Source organism: Schistocerca nitens, chromosome 6 (assembly GCF_023898315.1).
Source record: "Schistocerca nitens isolate TAMUIC-IGC-003100 chromosome 6, iqSchNite1.1, whole genome shotgun sequence".
NCBI classification, from domain to species: domain Eukaryota; kingdom Metazoa; phylum Arthropoda; class Insecta; order Orthoptera; family Acrididae; genus Schistocerca; species Schistocerca nitens.
The window spans coordinates 361,389,045-361,411,980 of record NC_064619.1 but is presented as its reverse complement, the minus strand read 5'-3'; the positions used below and the strand labels follow the sequence as shown (position 1 = coordinate 361,411,980).

General features: G+C 37.1%; 1 protein-coding gene across 1 annotated transcript in view; it reads right to left on the bottom strand.

Annotated features, from left to right (window-relative positions):
* LOC126263361 (neural-cadherin-like) overlaps window positions 1-22,936 on the bottom strand; it is a 454,211-nt gene that overhangs the window by 192,075 nt on the left and 239,200 nt on the right. Inside the window, exon 10 of the mRNA XM_049960451.1 lies at window positions 15,157-15,320. Coding sequence (XP_049816408.1) covers window positions 15,157-15,320 — 164 coding nt within the window. The remainder of the gene's footprint in view (window positions 1-15,156; window positions 15,321-22,936) is intronic.

The following is a 22,936-nucleotide window of genomic DNA, read 5'->3' as shown; positions in this document are numbered from 1 at the left end:
CATTAAAATGTGTTAAGCATGTAAAGCATTCAGCATTGTGTAAGTCTGTCACACACTTTTGAACACACCTTATACAGGTGAAAATACTTGACATTATAACAAACGCAGAAAATCATAGACAAAAGTGAGTTGGTGTTACTGCATGTCTTCTTCTAATTGTGCACACACAGATAAATACAATACCAGCTAGTGTAGACCTCATACCACTGGTTTATAGATGTGTTGCAAATTTGATGCTTATTCTAAAGCAAAATCTGGAATCTTGAAGTTTGATGTTCTTAGTTCATTCAACACTCAGCACCACAAATATTCTTGAAGTAAGTACTTACTGTACATATTGTCTGCTCACTGGTTTTGTGTACTGTGATTTTCTAACATCTGCCTGACAAGCAAGTGTGATTAGCACAGATCTTACCTTTGTGAGGTAATGGGCGAGTTGTGGCACCCTGAAAATATTCTAAGGTCAGAGTTGGCATGCCCATGTGGGCCACTCAACAGGGCAACCACATGGTGCCAGACATAGGCCTGAGCAAGAGGGGTAGCCCCAGCACATGGTACAGGCCGACCGTGTGGCTGGGAATTCCATGTTGACACAGTGTCGAGGACTGTGCTTTGTGTCGATGGAGGAGATGTGTACGTCGGGAGTGCCAATGATGGTGGACTTCGTGAAACCATAATAGCAGACATTTCAAAGCTCATGTTGAAATTAATAATAGCCAGAGGAATCATGATACCTTAAAAATAAACATTCACATTACCATTATTTTCACGACAATTCTGATGGTGTAATCAATATCATTATTAGTTTAAAGTTTAGTATCTGACTGTAAATTATACAAGTAACACCCAGCAATGAATTTCCAAAACCGAAACAGTTCATGCAATTTTGTTGATCAATGTGTCTTTAGAAAGCTATTAGTGTAAACCTGAACTGGTATGAATTACAGGGAGGTAACTTGAATAGTACATGACTTATTGGAGGTCAAAGTGGCTGATCACTATTAATCATGTGAGGCCATAAGTACTCCACAGTGTCATGAAAAAATGTTAGGAGCATGCTTATAAATATATTTATTCATCTATGTCTTTGTTTATATCCAATATATACTATTCATGAAGAAATTGGTCAAATATTTACTGTGTTTTAGAAACCACAGAGACATTAGGCTACTGGCCTGCTTTCATTTCTATTCCTTTGATATATGTTTATTTTATTTGTTTATGTATTTAATATTGTGTGTTAGAGTGTGTTTATAGTCCAGCCGTAGGAATATTTATTTAATTTCAAGTTATTTAAATGTAAATCCAGTATTTTGTATGGGTTTCAATACGTTTGTGAGTGTGCGTTGGCTTGGAGAAATGGCGCGAGCGCTTTAGCCAGTCACAGCACTCGTTAATGGGAAGACTGGATGGAAGTGGGGGAGGAGTGCTGGACAGAACAGGGCAAGTGCTGGATGGGAAGCAGTGACAGGGTCACAGAAAATACTGGGAGAGTGGAGCAGTTTGCGCATGGTTGTGGCCAACTTGTGCACTTGTGAGATTTCCGTGGCTTCTGCAGTGAAGATGTAGTATGTGTTTAGACGTGAATATCTCGTGAGCTATGTTGTTGTTCATAGCTAATTACATGAAGTAGGAATCTATTGTTATCCTGTTATTCAACTTATATTTTATTAAATTGCTGGATCATCAACACCAATAAGTGTTTTGCAGTAATAAATGGCTTTCTTAAAGGTACTTCTGCTATCGTATTCATCATTTAAAGTCATTAAGATAGTACCTGCACATTTTATTTAATTGCAAACTTTCATTTACAAATTTTTATGTTGCATTCAAAATTCGCAATTGCCGAGTGATAGGAACCTTCAACCATTTGATTCATGTGTACATTCATATTGTATACTGTAGACTCAGCAATATTTAGCTTGTAATGTGGCAACTATGTATCCCAGCCCCTAGACAATGAAACCAGCCAAAACCTTCAATATTTAAACTCTGAGGGCCACCATCACATTTTTCATTTGAAAGCCTGCAACTTTCCTTCATAGGATTCTGCTTGTCTTTAAAATTTTGGAAGAGGTTCTACCTTCTAGTTGCTTCCTCTGACATTCAACATCAAATGTGCAGGAGTGTATTGTGTGTCATAAATATGAAGATGGTTTATTACCCGCTCAAACAAATTAAAATACTGCACCCAACATGTGCATGTGAACATGCTCAATTTATGAAACAGATGTTTGGAAGGGTTTGGTACGGGTGAAAGCATAATGTTAAAATTATTTGTGTGTCATTGTCTTACAAAAACTGCCTCCATTTATAGAAGTGAAGTAAGATGCATCATCTGTTAAAAGTGACTTGAGTTTCCCTGGTGTGGGAATGAAATCATTTGAAATTCTTTCAATAATTACTGCAGCTGTAGCACACTTACCAGCATACAGCTTCACAAACTTGGAAAAAATTTCATATAATGTAATAACATATCTCATACATCCATGGGCAGTCAGATACAACTCTGTCTTACTAGTTTTGGTGATGGATTTTGCTTTCTGAGAGATGATGGAACAGCTTAGTAATCAATGTACTTTTTGTGGCATACTGAGAAAGTAACAAAATAGGTTAAGTTTCTATACACAGTTTGTGATGTCATAATATTCTCAGGCATGGTGTGTACACCAAATAAGTTTATCTACATTTCCAGATGGAATTCATACACATGAATTGCCTGTGTTAGAGAACGTAATACGTTATTGTGTAATCTTTTATCCTTTTTTAACTGTGTTCTCATTTGTGCCAATGTGAATCTGCTTCTTGTAGTTCATCCTTGTTTATACACATCAGTATAGTATTTTCTGTAGTGCTTGTCTTTCATAGGTAATCTGCGATACTCTGTCACTTGTTCTAATGTTTCTGCATTTTTGGTAAGACTTTGTGGCAATCTAGACAATGCATCAACTACAATGTTTTGTTACATTGCTGTATGAATTACTTAAGACGAATGTTTTTGTAAAGGCAAAGCCCAACAAACTAAGCACAGGTCTAATAGATTGCACAACATCAAAAAACTCAAAGCTTGGTGATCAGTATACACCCCTGTGTGTTTTCAGCATACATATAGTAACTGAATTTTTTGAATGCCCACCCAATTGTAGTGTTTCTAATTCTGTTGCTCCATAAGAATGCTCACATTCAGAAAGTGTTCTGCTTGCAAAGCTGATCACTTTTATTTCATACTTATCCTGTTATGAATCAGTTTGAAACAGACATGAGCCCAAACCTGTGTTTCAAGCATCTGTAGTGACACAAAAGCTTTGCCCACATTAGCGTGACACAAGATATCTGAACTAATTAATGCTTGTTTACTGTGTCAAAGTCATTGGTGCTTTCTCATGTCCAAAGCAATAAAGTGTTCTTCTTAAGTAAACTTAGAAATGCTGTGCTATTTAATAATTGGCCAGGAATGAAATGTTTCAAACAATGAGCAGAGTCCAAGGAATGCTTTTAACTACTTCTTGGTGTCTGGATATGGGAAATTCTTGATTGTGCTAATTTTATCAGGATATAGCCCTATTCCTTGTGAGGATATTATATGTCCTAGAAATCTGACCTTCTCTCTTGCAGTTCTAGAAATCTGATGTCTCTTGCAAACTTAGATTTTTGTAAATTTGCTGTTACTCCTGCTTGTGAAAATTTTTCTAGTGTTCTTTTTAGAATATGTAAATGTTCCTCCCAAGTAACTGTTGCTTTGAGAATGTTATCAACTTACACATTACACTTTCTAACAGTTCTGGATGTAGTACTGTGCCTGAATCTGTGACAAATACTCCAGAACTAACCTTAAGTCTGAAAGCTAGCACACAAAAATGGTAACTTCTGCCACCAAAAGCAAAGGCCGTATACTTCCTAGACTCTGGGGTTAATTGAACCTGCCAGTGTGAACTTTTTAAATTAATATTTGTAAGGTATTTGACACCATGGAATTTTTGTAATTGTTCATCAAGGTTTCATGTCTTGTGCATACAAATAAAAGTGTTTTGTTTATAGGTTGTGTGTCCAGTGTGAGATGAGTGCTTCCATAGGGCTTCCTTTCTGCTAACAATGGATTACAGTAGCGTACCATAGGTGGTTCAATTATTTTCCATTCTAGCATTTGCTTGATTTCATCTCTCACTGCTGCTCACTTTGACCAGGGGATCATTAGGTGTTGCAGCAAAACATATCAAGGGCTGAACATCCATACTGTACACATATGTTTTAATAATGCCTGGTTTTCATGTAAATACCAGTACATATTGTAGTAGTAAATCATATAACTTACATTGTGTTTCTTGTGTAATTGCTGCAGATTCACCTATTAGTTCCTTTAAATCTGATATTTCATCCTTTGTTATGGGGATGGCTAATGTCATGGCTGTCATCAGTGCCTAAAAATTGTATACAATAGCTCTGTCAATATTTTCCATGATTTAACTTTCTCTGCCCTGAATTATTTCAATATTGCTGCAATTGTGTGTTAAGAAACATTTTCCTAAGAACCAATAAATTATTGTGTCTTTCTCTCTCAGAAAATCTCTGCCTATTAGGCAACCAGTAACTAAATGATCAATGACTAGAAATGGGCATTCTGCTGCTCCATCACCCACTTCAACTGTCACAAAAAACTGCATCTGCATCCCATCCCAAATGCTTCAATTCTCTTCTGTTCTGGTTTTCCCACAGTCCATCTCATACAATGCTGTGCTCCAGATGTATATTCTCAGAAACTTCTTCCTCAAATTAAGGCCTATGCTTGATACTAGTAGACTCCTCGTGGCCAGGAAGGCTCTTTTTGTCAGTGCTAGTCCCATTTTGCTGTCCTCCTTTCTCCATCCAACATTGGTTATTTTGCTGCCCAGGTAGTAGAATCCCTTAACTTCATCTACTTTGTGATCACCAAAAGTGGTGTTAAGTTTCTCAATGATTTCATTTCTGCTATTTCTTGTTACTTTTGTTTTTCTTCAATGTACTCTCAATCCATATTCTCTACTCATTAGACAGTTCATTCCATTCAGCACATTCTGTAATTCTTCTTTACTTTCACTCATGATAGCAATGTCATCAGCTAATCAAATCATTGATATCCTTCCACCCTGAGTTTCAATCCCACTCCTGACCCTTCTTTTAAGTCCATCATTGCTTCTTTGATGTACAAATTGAACAGTAGGGGTGAAAGACTACGTCCTTGTCTTACACCCTCTTTCTACTTGGTCATTCACTCTTACTATTCCCTCTTGGCTCTAGTACGTATTGTATATTACTGTTCTCTCCCTATAGCTTACCGCTATTTTTTTTTTTTTTTCCAAACATTGAGCATTATCCTTTCATCGGTTATTCAGTCCTTTTCTCATGGTCACCTCCCCCTTGGCAGTCCTCTCCCAGTGGACTATTCTGGAACCTTTTGCCAATGGAGAGATCATCATGACATTTTTCAGTTACAGGCCTCGTGGATACACATTATGTGTCTTTAATGCAGAGGTTTCCATTGCCTTCTGCTTCTTAAAACCATTCATCATTGCTGATTCTTCCACCTTTAGGGGCATTTTCCCACTCCAAGGACAAGAGAGTGTCTTGAACTTGTGTCCTTTCCTCTGCCCTCTTTGACATGGCTGTTGGCCGACTGAGGGTGACTTATGCTGGAAGTCGTTTGCCGCCAGTCCTCATTAGTAATCAAAATTGGTGGGTTTAGAACCCAGGACCAAGAATATTTTCATTACTAATCAAAAATGCTACTTCCAGACCATGGGTGCATCAGTTCTTACCCAATGAAATTGAGACTCTTACTGTCCAGGCCACAGTTTTTCAGCCCATTAACGCCAAATTCCACTGCACTGTCCTAACGAATACATTCGTCGTCCATCCCACATTGATTTCTGTGGCTATTTCGTGTAATGTTGCTTGTCTGTCAGCACTGACAACTCTACACAAACACTGCTGCTCTCGGTCATTAAGTGAAGGCCATTGGCCATTGCATTGCCCATGTTGAGAGGTAATGCCTGAAATTTTGTATTCTTGGCACACTCTTGTCACCTCAGAATTTTGAATTCCTAAATGATGACATAACAGAATGTCCCATGTATCTAGCTCCAACTACCATTCTGCATTCAAAGTCTTAATTTCAATCATGTGGCCTTAATCACGCCGGATACCTTTCCACATAAATCACATGAGTACAGATGACAGCCCTGCCAATGTACTGCCCTTTCATGCTTAGTGTACGCAATACTACCACCTTTTGTGTATGTGCATATTGCTATCCCATGACTTTTGTCACTTCAGCGCATTGCTGCCGCCTTTCTTGTGTTGTTGACTGTATCAGTTCATTCTTTGGGGCACGACATTTTGTGTTTTCTTCTACTAACTAGTTGCAAAGAACTATGCTATCATTACACATTGATACACATGTAGGATCAGTCTGGTTACTACCTAGTCTACTATGGGTCTTATAACTAACTTGTGACAAGGTGCCCACCCCCACCCCCACCCCCTTCCTCTTCCTCCTCCTCCGACGTGTTTCTTGATAATCTGCTAGGGGTAAGATAAGACTGAATTTAGCCTGATGGGCCATAATTTGATGATTTAGGTTCATTTTCCACTTCAATTAATCCCCATGAGGATGCTGTGTCCGACAGTCACCCTGAACCACATGACTTTGTATGTTGTTTTGAAAATAACTTTGGTGGTTACTATTATTACTAAAGGCAGGCAGGTTCTCATGACAGATTTTACTGTTGTTTGATGGGCACCACTGTCACTGTCCATTTCTGGAATTATTATTATTATTATTACTATTGTTGCTGTTATTATGGCACTTACTGTAATTATGGTTTTATGACACTTACCATAATTATGGTTTCCATTGACATTCTGGTTCCCATTCCAATTGTTTCATCTGTTCTGAATGCCACTGAATCATAGATGGAAATGGGTCCCTTTTTATGTTCTTATTTGGCATTTGTCGGCTGATTGGCCAGTCCTACAAAGCTAACCAAGTTTTGGCCATGAGAATCAGTTGGCCATACTATCAAAACTGCATTCTTTGGGCTGTTTTACTACTGTTACATCACAAACCACATATGTCTTCCTGGATTAAATCCAATGAATTGAGTATAGACACAAAGCATTCTATGTCTGCCACCAGAAATTGAATGAATTTTTCTCAGATTTCAAATAGTAATTTTGCTTTCAGTATCTGCAATACATTGCGTTTTGAGTTAGGATCATACCTGCAGTGCATTATCTTTAGGTATTTTTCAAAATAATGTCTTAAGCTGCATTGACATGGATTGAATAATTCTGGTTTAAAACACTTGTTTTCTGAATCTCACTTGAACTGAGCTTGACCAAAATTTGTTCAGGAAAAAGCTTTCAAACTGTTCATAGTCAATACCTTTATATGCTGTATTGTTTGTTCATTCTGTGGCCTTGGCCCGTACGTACCGTATCACATAATTAAATTTTTGTCAATCAGTCCATGTCCTGAGTAAAGGTTTTTTGAATGATTTTATGACTATGACAGGGTGGACAATCTCTTTTTCTGGGCTATATACGTGAAAATGACAGTCTTTTAATGAGCTCTCATCAAGTAGTATGGCTGATATGTTAGGTGCTGCTCCCCCCCACCCCCCACCCCCACCCCCACCCCCCTTGCGAATTATACAACGGGGAAGGCAAAGGTCCCGAGTTCGAGTCTCGGTCGGTGCACACAGTTTTAATCTGCCAAGAGGTTTCATACAATGGGTCATTCATGGAGAATTGAGCGCCTTACAGGTTTTCATTACCATTATTTCCTGCTGATTGCATGTGACTATTGTTCTCAGTCGTGGGTGCAAACGTAGGTGAGGAATGTGTTACTCCTTTCTATACTTGCCAATTCCCTCTGTAAACTGGACAACTGTGAAGATACATTTTGTTGCCGAACGAGCAGATCTTTGTCAGGGGTTTCTTTAAGGTGTTTCAGTTCACTAACCTGTTTAGGTTTTGCAGCCTCATTGTTTGCGAAGTATTCGCTCACCAACAGTTGCAACACTCATGATCACTCTTTGCTAATACACTTATCAATGTATTCGTCTTTGTAGTCAATCCATTCTGAATAATTACTACTAAAACTATTAATCTGATCATCAAACTGTACCTTTAGACCAATGATCATCAAACTAGGGTCCATGGGCTGCATGTGTCCCAAGTCAAGTGTTTGTGTGGCTTGCAGTTCACAGTGGTATTTTGTAATAATATGCACCTAGTAGCTAGTGGTCAAATTCAAAAATGTCAGCTACATTAACAGTTTCTTCAGTGTGAGTTTTTTTATTCAATGACAAATAAAAATACAGAAATAGTAATTTTTAAGATGTGCTTCAGTTTAATTGATATTGATGAATTTGGCTGTGAGCTAACAGTAAATAAAGTTGGACATTTAACTAAGTGGCAGGGGATAGGTAGCACAGCCACTGAGGGGTTAGAGGATGTGAAAGGGGGAACATTTTATTGCTTCTTTTCCAGTACTAAGATCATCTCAGGTGTGCATGACTTGTACCAATCAGCTGTTATGGTACAAATTTCAGTTGGAAACAATAAGGATTCACCTATGTGCTTTATAAACGTCACCTTCAAATGTGGTATGTGTTTGTAGCAAGAAATATTAAATGACACTAGGACTGTTTTAATACAAAGCTATGAGTAGAAGAAAAATGTTATTCAAAATATTTGCTAAAAATTTTTGTTTTGATATCATATGGCATAAACCACTTAAAATTAAGTGCAGGTACTGTTATTAAACAATTAACAATCCACTCCCACAGGCCACACAACAATAACAACACAACAGGCAGTTAGAGGGTGACAATTTTCAGGTCACTGAGGGTCACAGCAATGTGAATGGTGCTGACTTGTAACAATCTGTACTTGGGGACTGATAACGACGTCCTCTCGAGTAGTCCCTGCCCGGAGATCCGAATGGGGGACTATTTTACCTCCGGAATATTTTACCCAAGAGGACGCCATCATCATTTATCCATACAGTAAAGCTGCATGCCCTCGGGAAAAATTCCCCTTGCTTTCAACCGTTCGCAGTACCAGCACAGAAAGGCCGTTAATGTTGCAAGGCCAGGTCAGTCAGTCATCTAGACTGTTGCCCCTGCCTGGTAGAGTTTTGCACAGAGCATAGCTTAATCATAGCTAACACTTGGTTCAAGAATCATGAAAGAAGGTTGTATACATGGAAGAATCCTGGAGATACTAGAAGGTATCAGATAGATTATATAATGGTAAGACAGAGATTTAGGAACCAGGTTTTAAATTGTAAGACATTTCTGGGGGCAGATGTGGACTCTGACCACAATCCATTGGTTATGAACTGTAGATTAAAACTGAAGAAACTGCAAAAAGGTGGGAATTTAAGAAGATGGGATCTGGATAAACTGAAAGAACCAGAGGTTGTACAGAGTTTCAGGGAGAACATAAGGGAACAATTGACAGGAATGGGAGAAAGAAGTACAGTAGAAGAAGAATGGGTAGCTCTGAGGGATGAAGTAGTGAAGGCAGCAGAGGGTCAAGTAGGTAAAAAGACGAGGGCTAGTAGAACTCCTTGGGTAACAGAAGAAATATTGAACTTAATTGACGAAAGGAGAAAATATAAAAATGCAGTAAATGAAGCAGGCAAAAAGGAATACAGACGTCTCAAAAATGAGATCGACAGGAAGTGCAAAATGGCTAAGCAGGGATGGCTAGAGGACAAATGTAAGGATGTAGAGGCTTATCTCACAAGGGGTAAGATAGATACTGCCTACAGGAAAATTAAAGAGACCTTTGGAGAAAAGAGAGCCACTTGTATGAATATCAAGAGCTCAGATGGCAACCCAGTTCTAAGCAAAGGAGGGAAGGCAGAAAGATGGAAGGAGTATATAGAGGGTTTATACAAGGGCGATGTACTTGAGGACAATATTATGGAAATGGAAGAGGATGTAGATGATGATGAAATTGGAGATACGATACTGCAAGAAGAGTTTGACAGAGAACTGAAAGACCTGAGTCGAAACAAGGTCCTGGGAGTAGACAACATTCCATTAGAACTACTGATGGCCTTGGGAGAGCCAGTCCTGACAAAACTCTACCATCTGGTGAGCAAGATGTATGCGACAGGCAAAATACCCACAGACTTCAAGAAGAATATAATAATTCCAATCCCAAAGAAAGCCGGTGTTGACAGATGTGAAAATTACCGAACTATCAGTTTAATAAATCACAGCTGCAAAATACTAATGCGAATTCTGTACAGACGAATTGAAAAACTGGTAGAAGTCGCCCTCGGGGAAGATCAGTTTGGATTCTGTAAAAATACTGGAACACGTGAGGCAATACTGACCGTACGACTTATCTTAGAGGAAAGATTGAGGAAAGGCAGACCTACGTTTCTAGCATTTGTAGACTTAGAAAAAGCTTTTGACAATGTTGACTGGAATTCTCTCAAATTCTAAAGGAGGCAGGGGTAAAATACAGGGAGTGAAAGTCTATTTACAATTTGTACAGAAACCAGATGGCAGTTATAAGCGTCGAGGGGCACGAAAGGGAAGCAGTGGTTGGGAAGGGAGTGAGACAGGGTTGTAGCCTCTCCCCAATGTTATTCAATCTGTATATTGAGCAAGCAGTAAAAGAAACAAAAGAAAAATTCAGAGTAGGTATTAAAATCTATGGAGAAGAAATAAAAACTTTGAGGTTTGCCGATGACATTGTAATTCTGTCAGAGACAGCAAAGGACTTGGAGGAGAAGTTGAACGGAATGGACAGTGTCTTGAAAGGAGGATATAAGATGAACATCAACAAAAGCAAAACGATGATAATGGAATGTAGTTGAATGAAGTCGGGTGATGCTGAGGGAATTAGAATAGGAAATGAGACACTTAAAGTAGTAAAGGAGTTTTGCTATTTGGGGAGCAAAATAACTGACGATGGTCGAAGCAGAGAGGATATAAAATGTAGACTGTCAATGGCAAGGAAATCGTTTCTGAAGAAGAGAAATTTGTTAACATCGAGTATAGATTTAAGTGTCAGAAAGACGTTTCTGAAAGTATTTGTATGGAGTGTAGCCATGTATGGAAATGAAACATGGACGATAAATAGTTTGGACAAGAAGAGAATAGAAGCTTTCATAATGTGGTGCTACAGAAGAATGCTGAAGATTAGATGGGTAGATCACATAACTAATGATGAAGTATTGAATAGAATTGGGCAGAAGAGGAGTATGTGGCACAACTTGACAAAAACGAGGGACCAGTTAGTAGGACATGTTCTGAGGCATCAAGGGATCACAAATTTAGCATTGGAGGGCAGCGTGGAGGGTAAAAATCGTAGAGGGAGACAAAGAGATGAATACACTTAGCAGATTCAGAAGGATGTGGGTTGCAGTAAGTACTGGGAGATGAAGAAGCTTGCACAGGATAGGGTAGCATGGAGAGCTGCATCAAACCAGTCTCAGGACTGAAGACCACAACAACAACAACTTGGGGACTGGTGACCAACTTATTGTGCCCATACTTTTGCTTATCTATTGGGAGACTCATTATATATGTTTTTATATAGGTTACCAATTAATAATAAGATCAATAAATACACTGCCTGACGTGTTGCTTCACAGTGTTAGTATTGGCTCTACGTAGAGCAACAGAGTTTGACAACCACTGCTTTAGACTAACTGCCTGCTCTATGGTGAAATGCTCTACTTCAGTGTGTGTGCCATTTCACTGAGGGCAGCATCTTCTGTAGTGAGCTTCTCTACATCCATAGACAAATTTTGACAAACATTTGACAATTTTGTCATACTGTCAGCTAATGTCTCCTGCTGTTATTTCTAATCTTTACTTTTTTATTATATGTGTCCTACCTCTACTGAAATGTTACCAATCTGTTTCTGCAGATCTGATACGTTTGATGAGGGTTCTGAGATCTGGGCTGTAATATTTAGTGTTACCTTACAAAACTTTATGATCATTTCAGCCAATACCATCATAGTAATTTCACTTTTGATTTAATCTTTGAATGTGACCACATGAGTTTTTATTGCACTTTTGAACATAATCATATCAATTTCAGTAGTCACATTAGTATTCAGAGTGGACACTTCAGTACTAAGAGTGGACATATCAGTACTGAGAGTTGACATTCCAGTATTAATATTAGAAGCATAAGATGGCTGTCTAGCACCAAAGCTCAATAATGAGTTTTCTCTTACCTTGTAGCTCTCATTCTGGTTCTAGATTATTATTGGTTTCTTTTCATATTTACTTTATATTTTCTCTTTATCTCTTTCTAGAAGTTTCGATTTTTGGTTCTGTTTACTTTATACTCCAACAGTAGTACTTTGAGTGATAGCACCACCGTGAAAAAGGCAAACAGTTAGGACAATGAAAATACAATTACATACAATAGCTGATATTTAATAAATGTTCTGTCACGGTCACCAATGTAAGTTGGCTTCCACCTTTTGACAACGCAAATATTTTAAAATTTTGTTACCAGCAGGAATATAGTGATCCTAGATTGGTGCTGGAAGTGGTGCAACAGAGGATGTGAACCAACTGAATTTTAGTAGACGTAATTTGTGTAACATGGTTTGTTAGTCACTCTATGCTGTACGATTCATTCCAAAAAGTCTTGGACTTTTTTTCTGAATGATTCTGGGTTCTGCACATACAATATGTAAGAATGGATATTGCAGATTAGTAATGAAATCACATCAATGGTGGATCGGTGCACATGGAAGTGTTGTGTCTTTTCTGCTACAAATGCTGAAAAATGAGACTCATAACACAATGAACAATGAATTAAAAATGTGGAATATAGAATTAATAATAAAATAGCACTTAACTAGCTCAAAATAAGTTAGTATATTGTGAACTCACTACAACTACAACCCACAATGCTTACATTATGGAGATTGAAAGTGGAAAGGCAAGTGCAAACAGACAAGGTTTTCGTTCCCCCTCTCTAAAAAAATTGAAGACTGTGCTTTCTTTTGTTACACATATAATACAAATATGAACACTGATTCTTTGTTTGCAATCTTAACATAATTTTTTACACAAAGTATAGTTTTTTAGAAAAGGGATATTATACGCCGTTGCACAAAATGATTCTCAGTGATTTATTGTTCGACAAGTACTTCAGTTATATTGTACATAGATTGAAAAAGGAAGTTCTGTGCTAGATTCTAAGAGAATGGAAAAAATGGAAATGAGCATATGGCATTGTGGGCCAGGAGTCCCCGCACTTCGGGAAGTTCGTCCGTCAAGGGCAAGTACTTATTGCATTTGACGCCACATTGGGCGACTTTCACGTCAGAGATGGGGATGATATAATGATAGGGACAACACAACATCCAGTCCCTGAGAGGAGAAAATCTCCTGCCCAAGCCGTGAATCTAACTTGGGCTCCTTGGCGTGGCATCCCCCCATGCTGACCACTCAACTAATGGAGGTGGACTAAGAGAGTGGATTTACAATTTAATAGAAGAAGAGTGGATATCATTCAATAACATACAGGAGTAATACAGATGCATGTAACTGAAGTCTAGAGGAAACATTTTTTCCAGCAATGAATGTGAAATGGATGAAAATAAATAAATAAACCAAACATCTCTCATAATCAGGCGAATTTTCTCAGATGTTTTGATAAATATTTGCAGTTTCATTTTTTGCAGTGTACCGATACAGTGAGCACAAAAAAATACTGCTCATCATATGTTTCATGTGAAGCCCTATATTGATAGAAACCACTGATTTCTTTGCTACAGTCAATTGTGATTTTGATGTATGAAGAACCACAATAGCTGCTGAATGATCCTTTATTAATCCGACTGGTTTCACAGCTTTTAGTAAATCCTCAGGTATGCATAATCAGTTCATATAAAATTCAGGCCAGGATTAAATTATGACCTTGGTTTTATACAAACTGATTATATATACCTAAGAATGCAGCTGTAAGTTATGAAACCGGCTGTTTTAATGAAGGATCATTTAACAGCTATAACGGTTCTTCATTTATCAAGGCATGACTGGCAAGAGTAAAAAGTATCTTGTAAACAATTATGGAATTTTATGTGCTTATTCAATAGAGAAGCTGCAAATTAGTTTTACGGGATGTCTGGTTTAATGATGTGGTAACAGTGACAATAAAACATGAGAAATAACCAGTACTCCAGAAGCAACTGGATAAAGTTCACACATTTAATGAAAGTGAATACTGACCTAGACTAATCTGGGACTGTTCTGTGAAACAGGCATATTAAATTTCATTAAAAAATCATTTTGTTTGTAATGAGAAACAAACCCATGTTTTTATCAGTGCTGGACATTGAACAAAACATTTGATTGGTAGCATTTGTTTGTGATCACTTTAACAACATATCAGAAATACTAAACTGCAAATATCAACTAAAACAGCAGAGGAAGGGGGACGGGCAACTGTTATTAGAAACACCCAGTGAGTAAATTTGACCTGGAAATCAAGGAAAAGAATAGGATGAAGGAAGATGTGAGAGATACACTTTTATCTTATTGTTCATTCTTACATTTGTCCCACATACAGTAGTATTTTTGTCTTTTCTATTAGGTGTTATAAATTGAGATTCTGTCTACCTTTATGATTAATTCTTCATAGGCAATATGTATCTTCTCTAATTGCTCTGTAGTATTATCCCTCTAATACGTACTATCACTCTCATACATACATACTATATCAGGTACTAGGTTCTAACTTCAGCTAAACAGAACTGAATGTCTTTTCCCACAACTGGTAAGTTCTTCTCAATATGGAGTCCAACTCACCTGCCCCTCATTTTACATATTCACAACCTATCCCTCTTTCCTTTGTGACGAAGGAGCAATGCTAAGTTAAGCTTTTTCTGTTTCTATCTGTGTCTCTCAGCAATATTTGGAAATCGCCTCCTGAAGTATGTGTGGACCAGACATTCCCTCTTCAACATTTGTTTGCTATCTACTAATAAGTAGCAATTTCTTCTGTCTTCATTTAATTGGAATTACACAGCTGAGTTCCTTTTCTTTATACATTTTCATGTAGAAATAAATATCAGAATAAATAAGACCAGCAATACTATTATTAGTAAATGAAACTCACCTGCCATTAGGTGTTCCTTCTCTCATTGTTATCATTCCTGTGCTTGGGTTCAGCTGAAACAATGGGTGCTCTGTAGTTTCCCAATGAAATGTTTTGTCTGGTAAATCCCAATCATCCAGATCATATACATAAACACGGCCAATTTCTGTATCAGGTGCTTGGCCCTAACAAATTCACAGAACAAAATTAGCACCTGAAATAATGAAAATATTTACTTTGTAACAACGATCATATAGTAGCATAAAATATATGTTAATAAAGGATTGGTTGTTTGGCATTGTGTACATCATCAGAGGCCTACAGAAGATGGGAACAACAGGTGATTTATTCATTAGGTCCTAACAGCATACACAGAGATTCTAAATCCACTGGCTTAAACACAGAGAGACAATAAAATTAACATAAATAAATAATTGCATGAGAGCTTTATCAGTTTTCCAACACATAAGCCAAATGTGAAAATAGTTCCACATTAGAAAAAAAGTCAGTTATCTGTACCAAATTATTCAGTATCTTTACCTTATACAGGGCAGTAATAAAAATAATCTGGGACTGGTGAATAACATTCTAACAATATCACAAATAAACAAAATATAATATCTGTACATCAAATATATAGGCCATAACTGACAGTTCTAACAAAATTAAGAAAATAACTCATTGTAGTAGTAACAAACAGCAAATGACTTCTCCACTCATTCATTCATTCTTCACTCATTCATTCACGCAATATCTGGTTTATCATGTTATGTAGACCACATTATGAAAGAGAACCTCCAAAGTTGTGGAAGCAGTCAGAGAAAACATTCAAAAAAACTGGCTATCAGAAACTAATTTCATACACTGTATTAACAATTAACAATATAACAGTAAGACGGCGATTTAGGGACCAGGTTTTAAATTGTAAGACACTTCTGGGGGCAGACGTGGACTCTGACCACAATATATTGGTTATGAACTGTAGATTAAAAATGAAGAAACTGCAAAAAGGTGGGAATTTAAGGAGATGGGACCTGGATAAACTGAAAGAACCAGAGGTTGTAGAGAGTTTCAGGAGGAGCATAAGGGAACAATTGACAGGAATGGGGGAAAGAAACACAGTAGAAGAAGAATGGGTAGCTTTGAGGGATGAAGTACTGAAGGCAGCAGAGGATCAAGTAGGTAAAAAGAAGAGGGCTACTAGAAATCCTTGGGTAAAAGAAGAAATATTAAATTTAATTGATGAAAGGAGAAAATATAAAAATGCAGTAAATGAAGCAGGCAAAAAGGAATACAAATGTCTCAAAAATGAGATCGACAGGAAGCGCAAAATGGTTAAGTAGGGATAGCTAGAGTACAAGTGTAAGGTTGTAGAGGCTTATCTCACTAGGGGTAAGATCAATACTACCTACAGGAAAATTAAAGAGACCTTTGGAGAAAAGAGAACCACTTGTATCAATATCAAGAGCTCAGATGGAAAACCAGTTCTAAGCAAAGAAGGGAAAGCAGAAAGGTGGAAGGAGTATATAGAGGGTCTATACAAGGGCGATGTACTTGAGGACAATATTATGGAAATGGAAGAGGATGTAGATGATGATGAAATGGGAGGTATGATACTGCGTGAAGAGTTTGACAGAGAACTGAAAGACTTGAGTAGAAACAAGGCCCCAGGAGTAGACAACATTCCATTAGAACTACTGACAGCCTTGGGAGAGCCAGTCCTGACAAAACTCTACCATCTGGTGAACAAGATGTATGAGACAGGTGAAATACCCTCAGACTTCAAGAAGAATATAAAAATTCCAATCCCAAAGGAAGCAGGTACTGCCAGGTGTGAAACTTATCGAACTATCAGTTTAATAAGTCACAGCTGCAAAATACTAACATGAATTCTTTACAGACGAATGGAAAAACTGGTAGAAGCTGACCTCGGGGAAAATAGTTTAGATTCCGTAAAAATATTGGAACATGTGAGGCAATACTGATCCTACGACTTATCTTAGAAGAAAGAATAAGGAAAGGCAAACCTTCCTTAGTCTAGCATTTGTAGACTTAGAGAAAGCTTTTGACAATATTGACTGGAATACTCTCTTTCAAATTCTAAAGGTGGCAGGGGTAAAATACAGGGAGCGAAAAGCTATTTACAATTTGTACAGAAACCAGATGGCAGTTATAAGAGTCAAGGGACATGAAAGGGAAGCAATGGTTGGGAAGGGAGTGAGACAGGGTTGTAGCCTCTCCCCAATGTTATTCAATCTGTATAATGAGCAAGCAGTAAAGGAAACAATAGAAAAATTCGCAGTAGGAATTAAAATCCATGGAGAAGAAATAAAAACTTTGAGGTTTGCCGATGACATTGTAATTCTGTCAGAGACAGTAAAGGACTTGGAAGAGCAGTTGAATGGAACGGACAGTGTCTTGAAAGGAAGATATAAGATGAACATCAACAAAAGCAAAACAATGATAATGGAATGTAGTTGAATGAAGTCGGGTGATGCTGAGGGAATTAGAATAGGAAATGAGACACTTAAAGTAGTAAAGGAGTTTTGCTATTTGGGGAGCAAAATAACTGATGATGGTCGAAGTAGAGAGGATTTAAAATGTAGACTGGCAATGGCAAGGAATGCGTTTCTAAAGAAGAGAAATTTGTTAACATCGAGTATAGATTTAAGTGTCCGGAAGTCGTTTCTGAAAGTATTTGTATGGAGTGTAGCCATGTATGGAAGTGCAACATGGATGATAAATAGTTTGGACAAGAAGAGAATAGAAGCTTTCGAAATATGGTGCTACAGAAGAATGCTGAAGATTACATTACATCGTTTTGACACTTTCTAGGATGTCACAGGTGTCTACTCTAAGTCCAGGAGGGAATAAATATTTAATACATCATTATCAAATGGAATAGCACCATTAATTTGTTGGAGATCAATCTCAGAGTTAGATGTCCTCTTTGGGTAACTGTATGTAGAATCATTGGGAAAAAAAAGTCCCAGAAGAAGCCCTTGGATGACACACGAATGCTGAATTTAACTGATAAAGGGAGTCAAAAGGAAATACATACATCTAAAACTGAGATTGGCAGAAGGTGTAAAACGGTTAGGCAGGAACGAATAAAGGAAAAATGCAACAATGTAGATGCATACATTAATATGGGAAAGACACATGTTGCCTGCAGGAAAATTGAAGAGACATGTGGAGGAAAGAGAAGCAGTTGCATGGACAGCAAGAAAGGAGATAAAATATTGTGAGAAAAAGTTCAAAGAGCACTGAAAAACCTAAGTTATGAAATAGCACCTGGAGTGGATGATATTACCTCTGAATTATTTAGATAATGAGGAGAGCCAGCCATGATGAACCTCTTCCACCTGATGTGCAAGGTATGTGAGAGTGGCAACATACCCTCACTCTTCAAGAAGAATGTAACAATTCCAATTACAAAATAAGGCAGATTTTGACAGATATGGGTATTACCAAATTTTCAGTTTCAAAGTCATGGTTGCAAAATACTGACATGAGTTATTTACAGAACCATGGAAAAATAGAAGCGGACCTCAGGGAAGATCAGTGTGGTTTCTGGAGAAATGTAGGAACACATTAATGCAATATTGAGCCTATGACTTATTTTGAAAGGTAGACTGTATAAAGGTGAACCTACATTTATATAATTTGTAGGTTCACAGAAACATATAACAAAGTAGAATGGAATTCTCTTTTTGAAATTCTGAACATATCAGGGATAAACTACAGGGAGCAAAAGGCTATTTACAACTTACATAGAAACCAGGTTGCAGTTATATGAGCTGAAGGGTATGGAAGGGAAGCAGTAGATGAGAAACGAATGAGACATATGAGGTCTGTTCAAAAATTTCCAAAGCTTTATCCATAAAATTTGTAGTTGTAGCCTATCTCTGACTTTATTCAATCTATACACTGAGCAAGCAGTAAAGAAAACTAAGGAGAAATTTTAAAGAGGTTTCAGGTCATGGAAAAGTACTTAAAAGTTTGAGGGTTCCTAGTGAAACCATAATTCTTTCAAAGATGGCAAAGGACTTGGAAAAGCAGTTAAACATAATGGATGGTGTCCTGGAATGAAGTTATAAAATGAAAATTAATCAACATAGTTCCTCAGGACATGCTCTACTGTGTGGCTTACTGATGATGGCATCCTCTTGGGTAAAATATTTCTGAGGTAAAATAGTCCTCCAGTTGGATCTCAGGGTGGAGACTACTTAGTAGGACATCATCAACAGGAAAAACACAATTGGTAATCATGTTTTGCAGCATGGAATGTTAGATCCCTTAATTAGACAGGTATGTTAGAGAATTTAGAAAGGAAAACAGATAGGTTGATTGAGACAGATTGCAATTTAGTGAAGAATGGTGGCAGAAAGAACAGGATTTCTGGTCAGGTTGGAACAGGGTTATCAACAGAAAATCAAACAGGGGTAAAGCAGGAATATACTTAATAATGAATAAGAAAATAGCGATGTGGATAAGCTTTTTTGGACAGCATAGAGATCAAATTGTCATAGACAAAACAGACAAGAAGCTAACAGCCACCACAACAGCACAAGTTTATATGCCAGCTAACTCCGCAGATGGAGAAGAGATTGAAAGACTGTAAGGATGATATGAAAGAAATTATTCAAATAGTTAAAGCAGACAAAAATTTAACTGTTATAGGTGACTGGAATTTGATAGTAGGAAGAGGAGGAGAGGGAAAGATAGTAGGGAAGCATGCACTCCAGCAAAGGAATGAAATAGGAAACTGGCTGATACAATTTTTCACACAAAAAAATTAAATTGTTGATAACATTTGGTTTAAGAATCACAAAAGAAGGCTGTATATGTGAAAGAGACCTGGGGACAATCACAAGTTTCATACAGTGGTAAGAAAGAGGTTTCAAACCCATATTTTAAACTGTAAAAAGGTTTCACTATCAGATGTGGATTCTATAATAATTTGCTGGTTACAAAATCCAGATTAAATCTGAAGAAACTGCAAGAAGGTAAGAAGTTAAGGAGATGATTTCTGGATGAACTGACAAAAATAAATAAATAAATAAATAAATAAAATAAAAAAAAATAAAAAAATGCAGCAAATGAAGCAATCAAAAGGGAAAACAGAGATCTAAAAAAAAACAGACAGAAAATGTAAAATGGCTATGGAGTAATTGCTAGATACTGATCATTCAGCATTTTATTGAGCTGAGATCAAATAAGGAAGTCCTTTGTAAAAAAAAGTCTGCATAGAAAAGAACTTTAATCAGGAAAACATGATTTCATTTCATGACAGGCAGTGCAAATTTTGAAGCATTCTTAATTAGTTTTTTTAAATGTTTTCAGTGAAACATTTCTACCTACAACTTATTTTAATAAAGCAACAAAAAACTCAACTGGATCACTAAAGATATAAAAATCTCTAGTGCTAAGAGAAAGACAGGTACATAATGAACTAAGACATAATACAAATACAGAATTTCGTGAATTTGTTAGGCAATACAAATTACATTTCAGAAAGTTGTGAAGGCAGCAAAGTGTTGCCAATAATAGTTTAATTTTAAGACAGAGAATAAATCAAAGACAATATGGTGAGTTGTAAAATCTGAATTAAGTATTAAAGCCTCTAGTCATGGAATTTTTAAAATAAAGCTTACAAAGATGAGTTTACTGAAAAACAAGCTAAAATTTCAGATCGCTTCAATGGATTCTTCATTAATGTAGCAAAATCAAATGTTTGAGCTTCATAAAATTTAAAACAGCGTTAACAATAAAGGTTGAAAATGTTATATTAGCACATCCACTTAAGTTCTCAAATTTGAGCATAAAATAAAAGGACACCCACTATACAGGGTGTTACAAAAAGGTGTGGCCAAACTTTCAGGAAACATTCCTCACACACAAAGAAAGAAAATATGTTATGTGGACATGTGTCCGGAAACACTTACTTTCCATGTTAGAGCTCATTTTATTACTTCTCTTCAAATCACATTAATCATGGAATGGAAACACACAGCAACAGAACGTACCTGCGTGACTTCAAACACTTTGTTACAGGAAATGTTCAAAATGTCCTCCGTTAGCGAGGATACATGCATCCACTCTCCGTCGCATGGAATCCCTGATGCGCTGATGCAGCCCTGGAGAATGGCGTATTGTATCACACCTGCCCACAATACGAGCACAAAGAGTCTCTACATTGGGTACCAGGGTTGTGTAGACAAGAGCTTTCGAATGTCCCCATAAATGAAAGTCAAGAGGGTTGACGTCAGGAGAGCGTGGAAGCCATGGAATTGGTCCACCTCTACCAATCCATCGGTCACTGAATCTGTTGTTGAGAAGCATATGAACACTTTGACTGAAATGTGCAGGAGCTCCATCGTGCATGAACCACATGTTGTGTCGTACTTGTAAAGGCACATGTTCTAGCAGCACAGGTAGAGTATCCCATATGAAATCATGATAATGTGCTGTATTGAGTGTAGGTGGGCGAAACTAAAATGAGCTCTAACATGGAAATTAAGCGTTTCCGGGCACATGTCCACATAACATCTTTTTTTTACTTGTGTGTGAGGAATGTTTCCTGAAAGTTTGGCCGTACCTTTTTGTAACACCCTGTATATGTAATAACAAACAAATATTTTTAACAAGGACATTTTCCAGCGGTTCTAAAGTATACAAAAGTAAAATCGCTGTCAAAAAAGGGTCAAGAGAGGATATGGGAAATTATTGTCCTATATCTCTTTTTCCAGTCCTGTCAAAAGAATCCAAAAAAGATGTTGCCATCCAGATTCAAAATTTTATTGAAAAATATTAGATTATTTTGAAAAATTAATTTGGATTCTTGCACAGAAAAAAGCACTATAAATGTAATTAATAAGTTTATCAACAAAATTAGCACTTCATTAGACAACAAATATAAAGTTGTTGGTATCTTTTGTGAGCTCAAAAAAGCCTGTGACTCAGTAAATTATGCACTTCTTATCCATAAACTTGACAGGTATGGAAATAGGCATAGTGTTGTACATTGGTTTACTTCACACCTGTGCAATAGGAAACAAAGTGTGGTTGTACAAATTCAGCAAACTATTCTTCAAATAGAACACAGTAACACAACGTGTACCTCAAGGCTCTACTGTAGGAACTATTTTGTTTTTATTCTACGTCAATATCAATGCTCCATCAGTTTATTTGCAAATGACACATCTGTATTAGTTGAGGAGCATGAGCCAGAAACTATTCCTGCCTGCATCATCAGTACAATAGATCACTCAGAAACATGGTTTCATCTCAATGGATTAACCCTGAACATTCCAAAAACCCGTATGATCAAGTCCAGAACGAAACAGTGAACATCTGAGGAAATTAAAATAAACCTTAAAAATCAAAATCTAGAAGAGATGGATTCTGTGAAATTTTTAGGATTAAACCTAGGCAAGAATTTAGATTGGAACAAACATGTGGAATATCTAGTAAACAAACTGTGTAGCTTTGCATTTGCAATGCAAATGTTAGCTAATGCCACTGACATGGGTATAAGGAAAATTGCTTACCACACCTACTTCCAGTCAGCTTTATGCATGCTATTGTTTTTCCGTTGAAATTCAAGTAACTTAATGCACATATGAAAATTAAAGAAAAGAATTATTAGAAACATCTGTGCCATGCTACCAAGGAAATCATGTCACCCATTATTTAAAAATCTCAAATTATTAACAATAACCTCCCCATACATCTATGATATTATCATTTTTTTACATTGCAATTTATAATTATGCAAGAAGAATGGCTCTGCTCACAT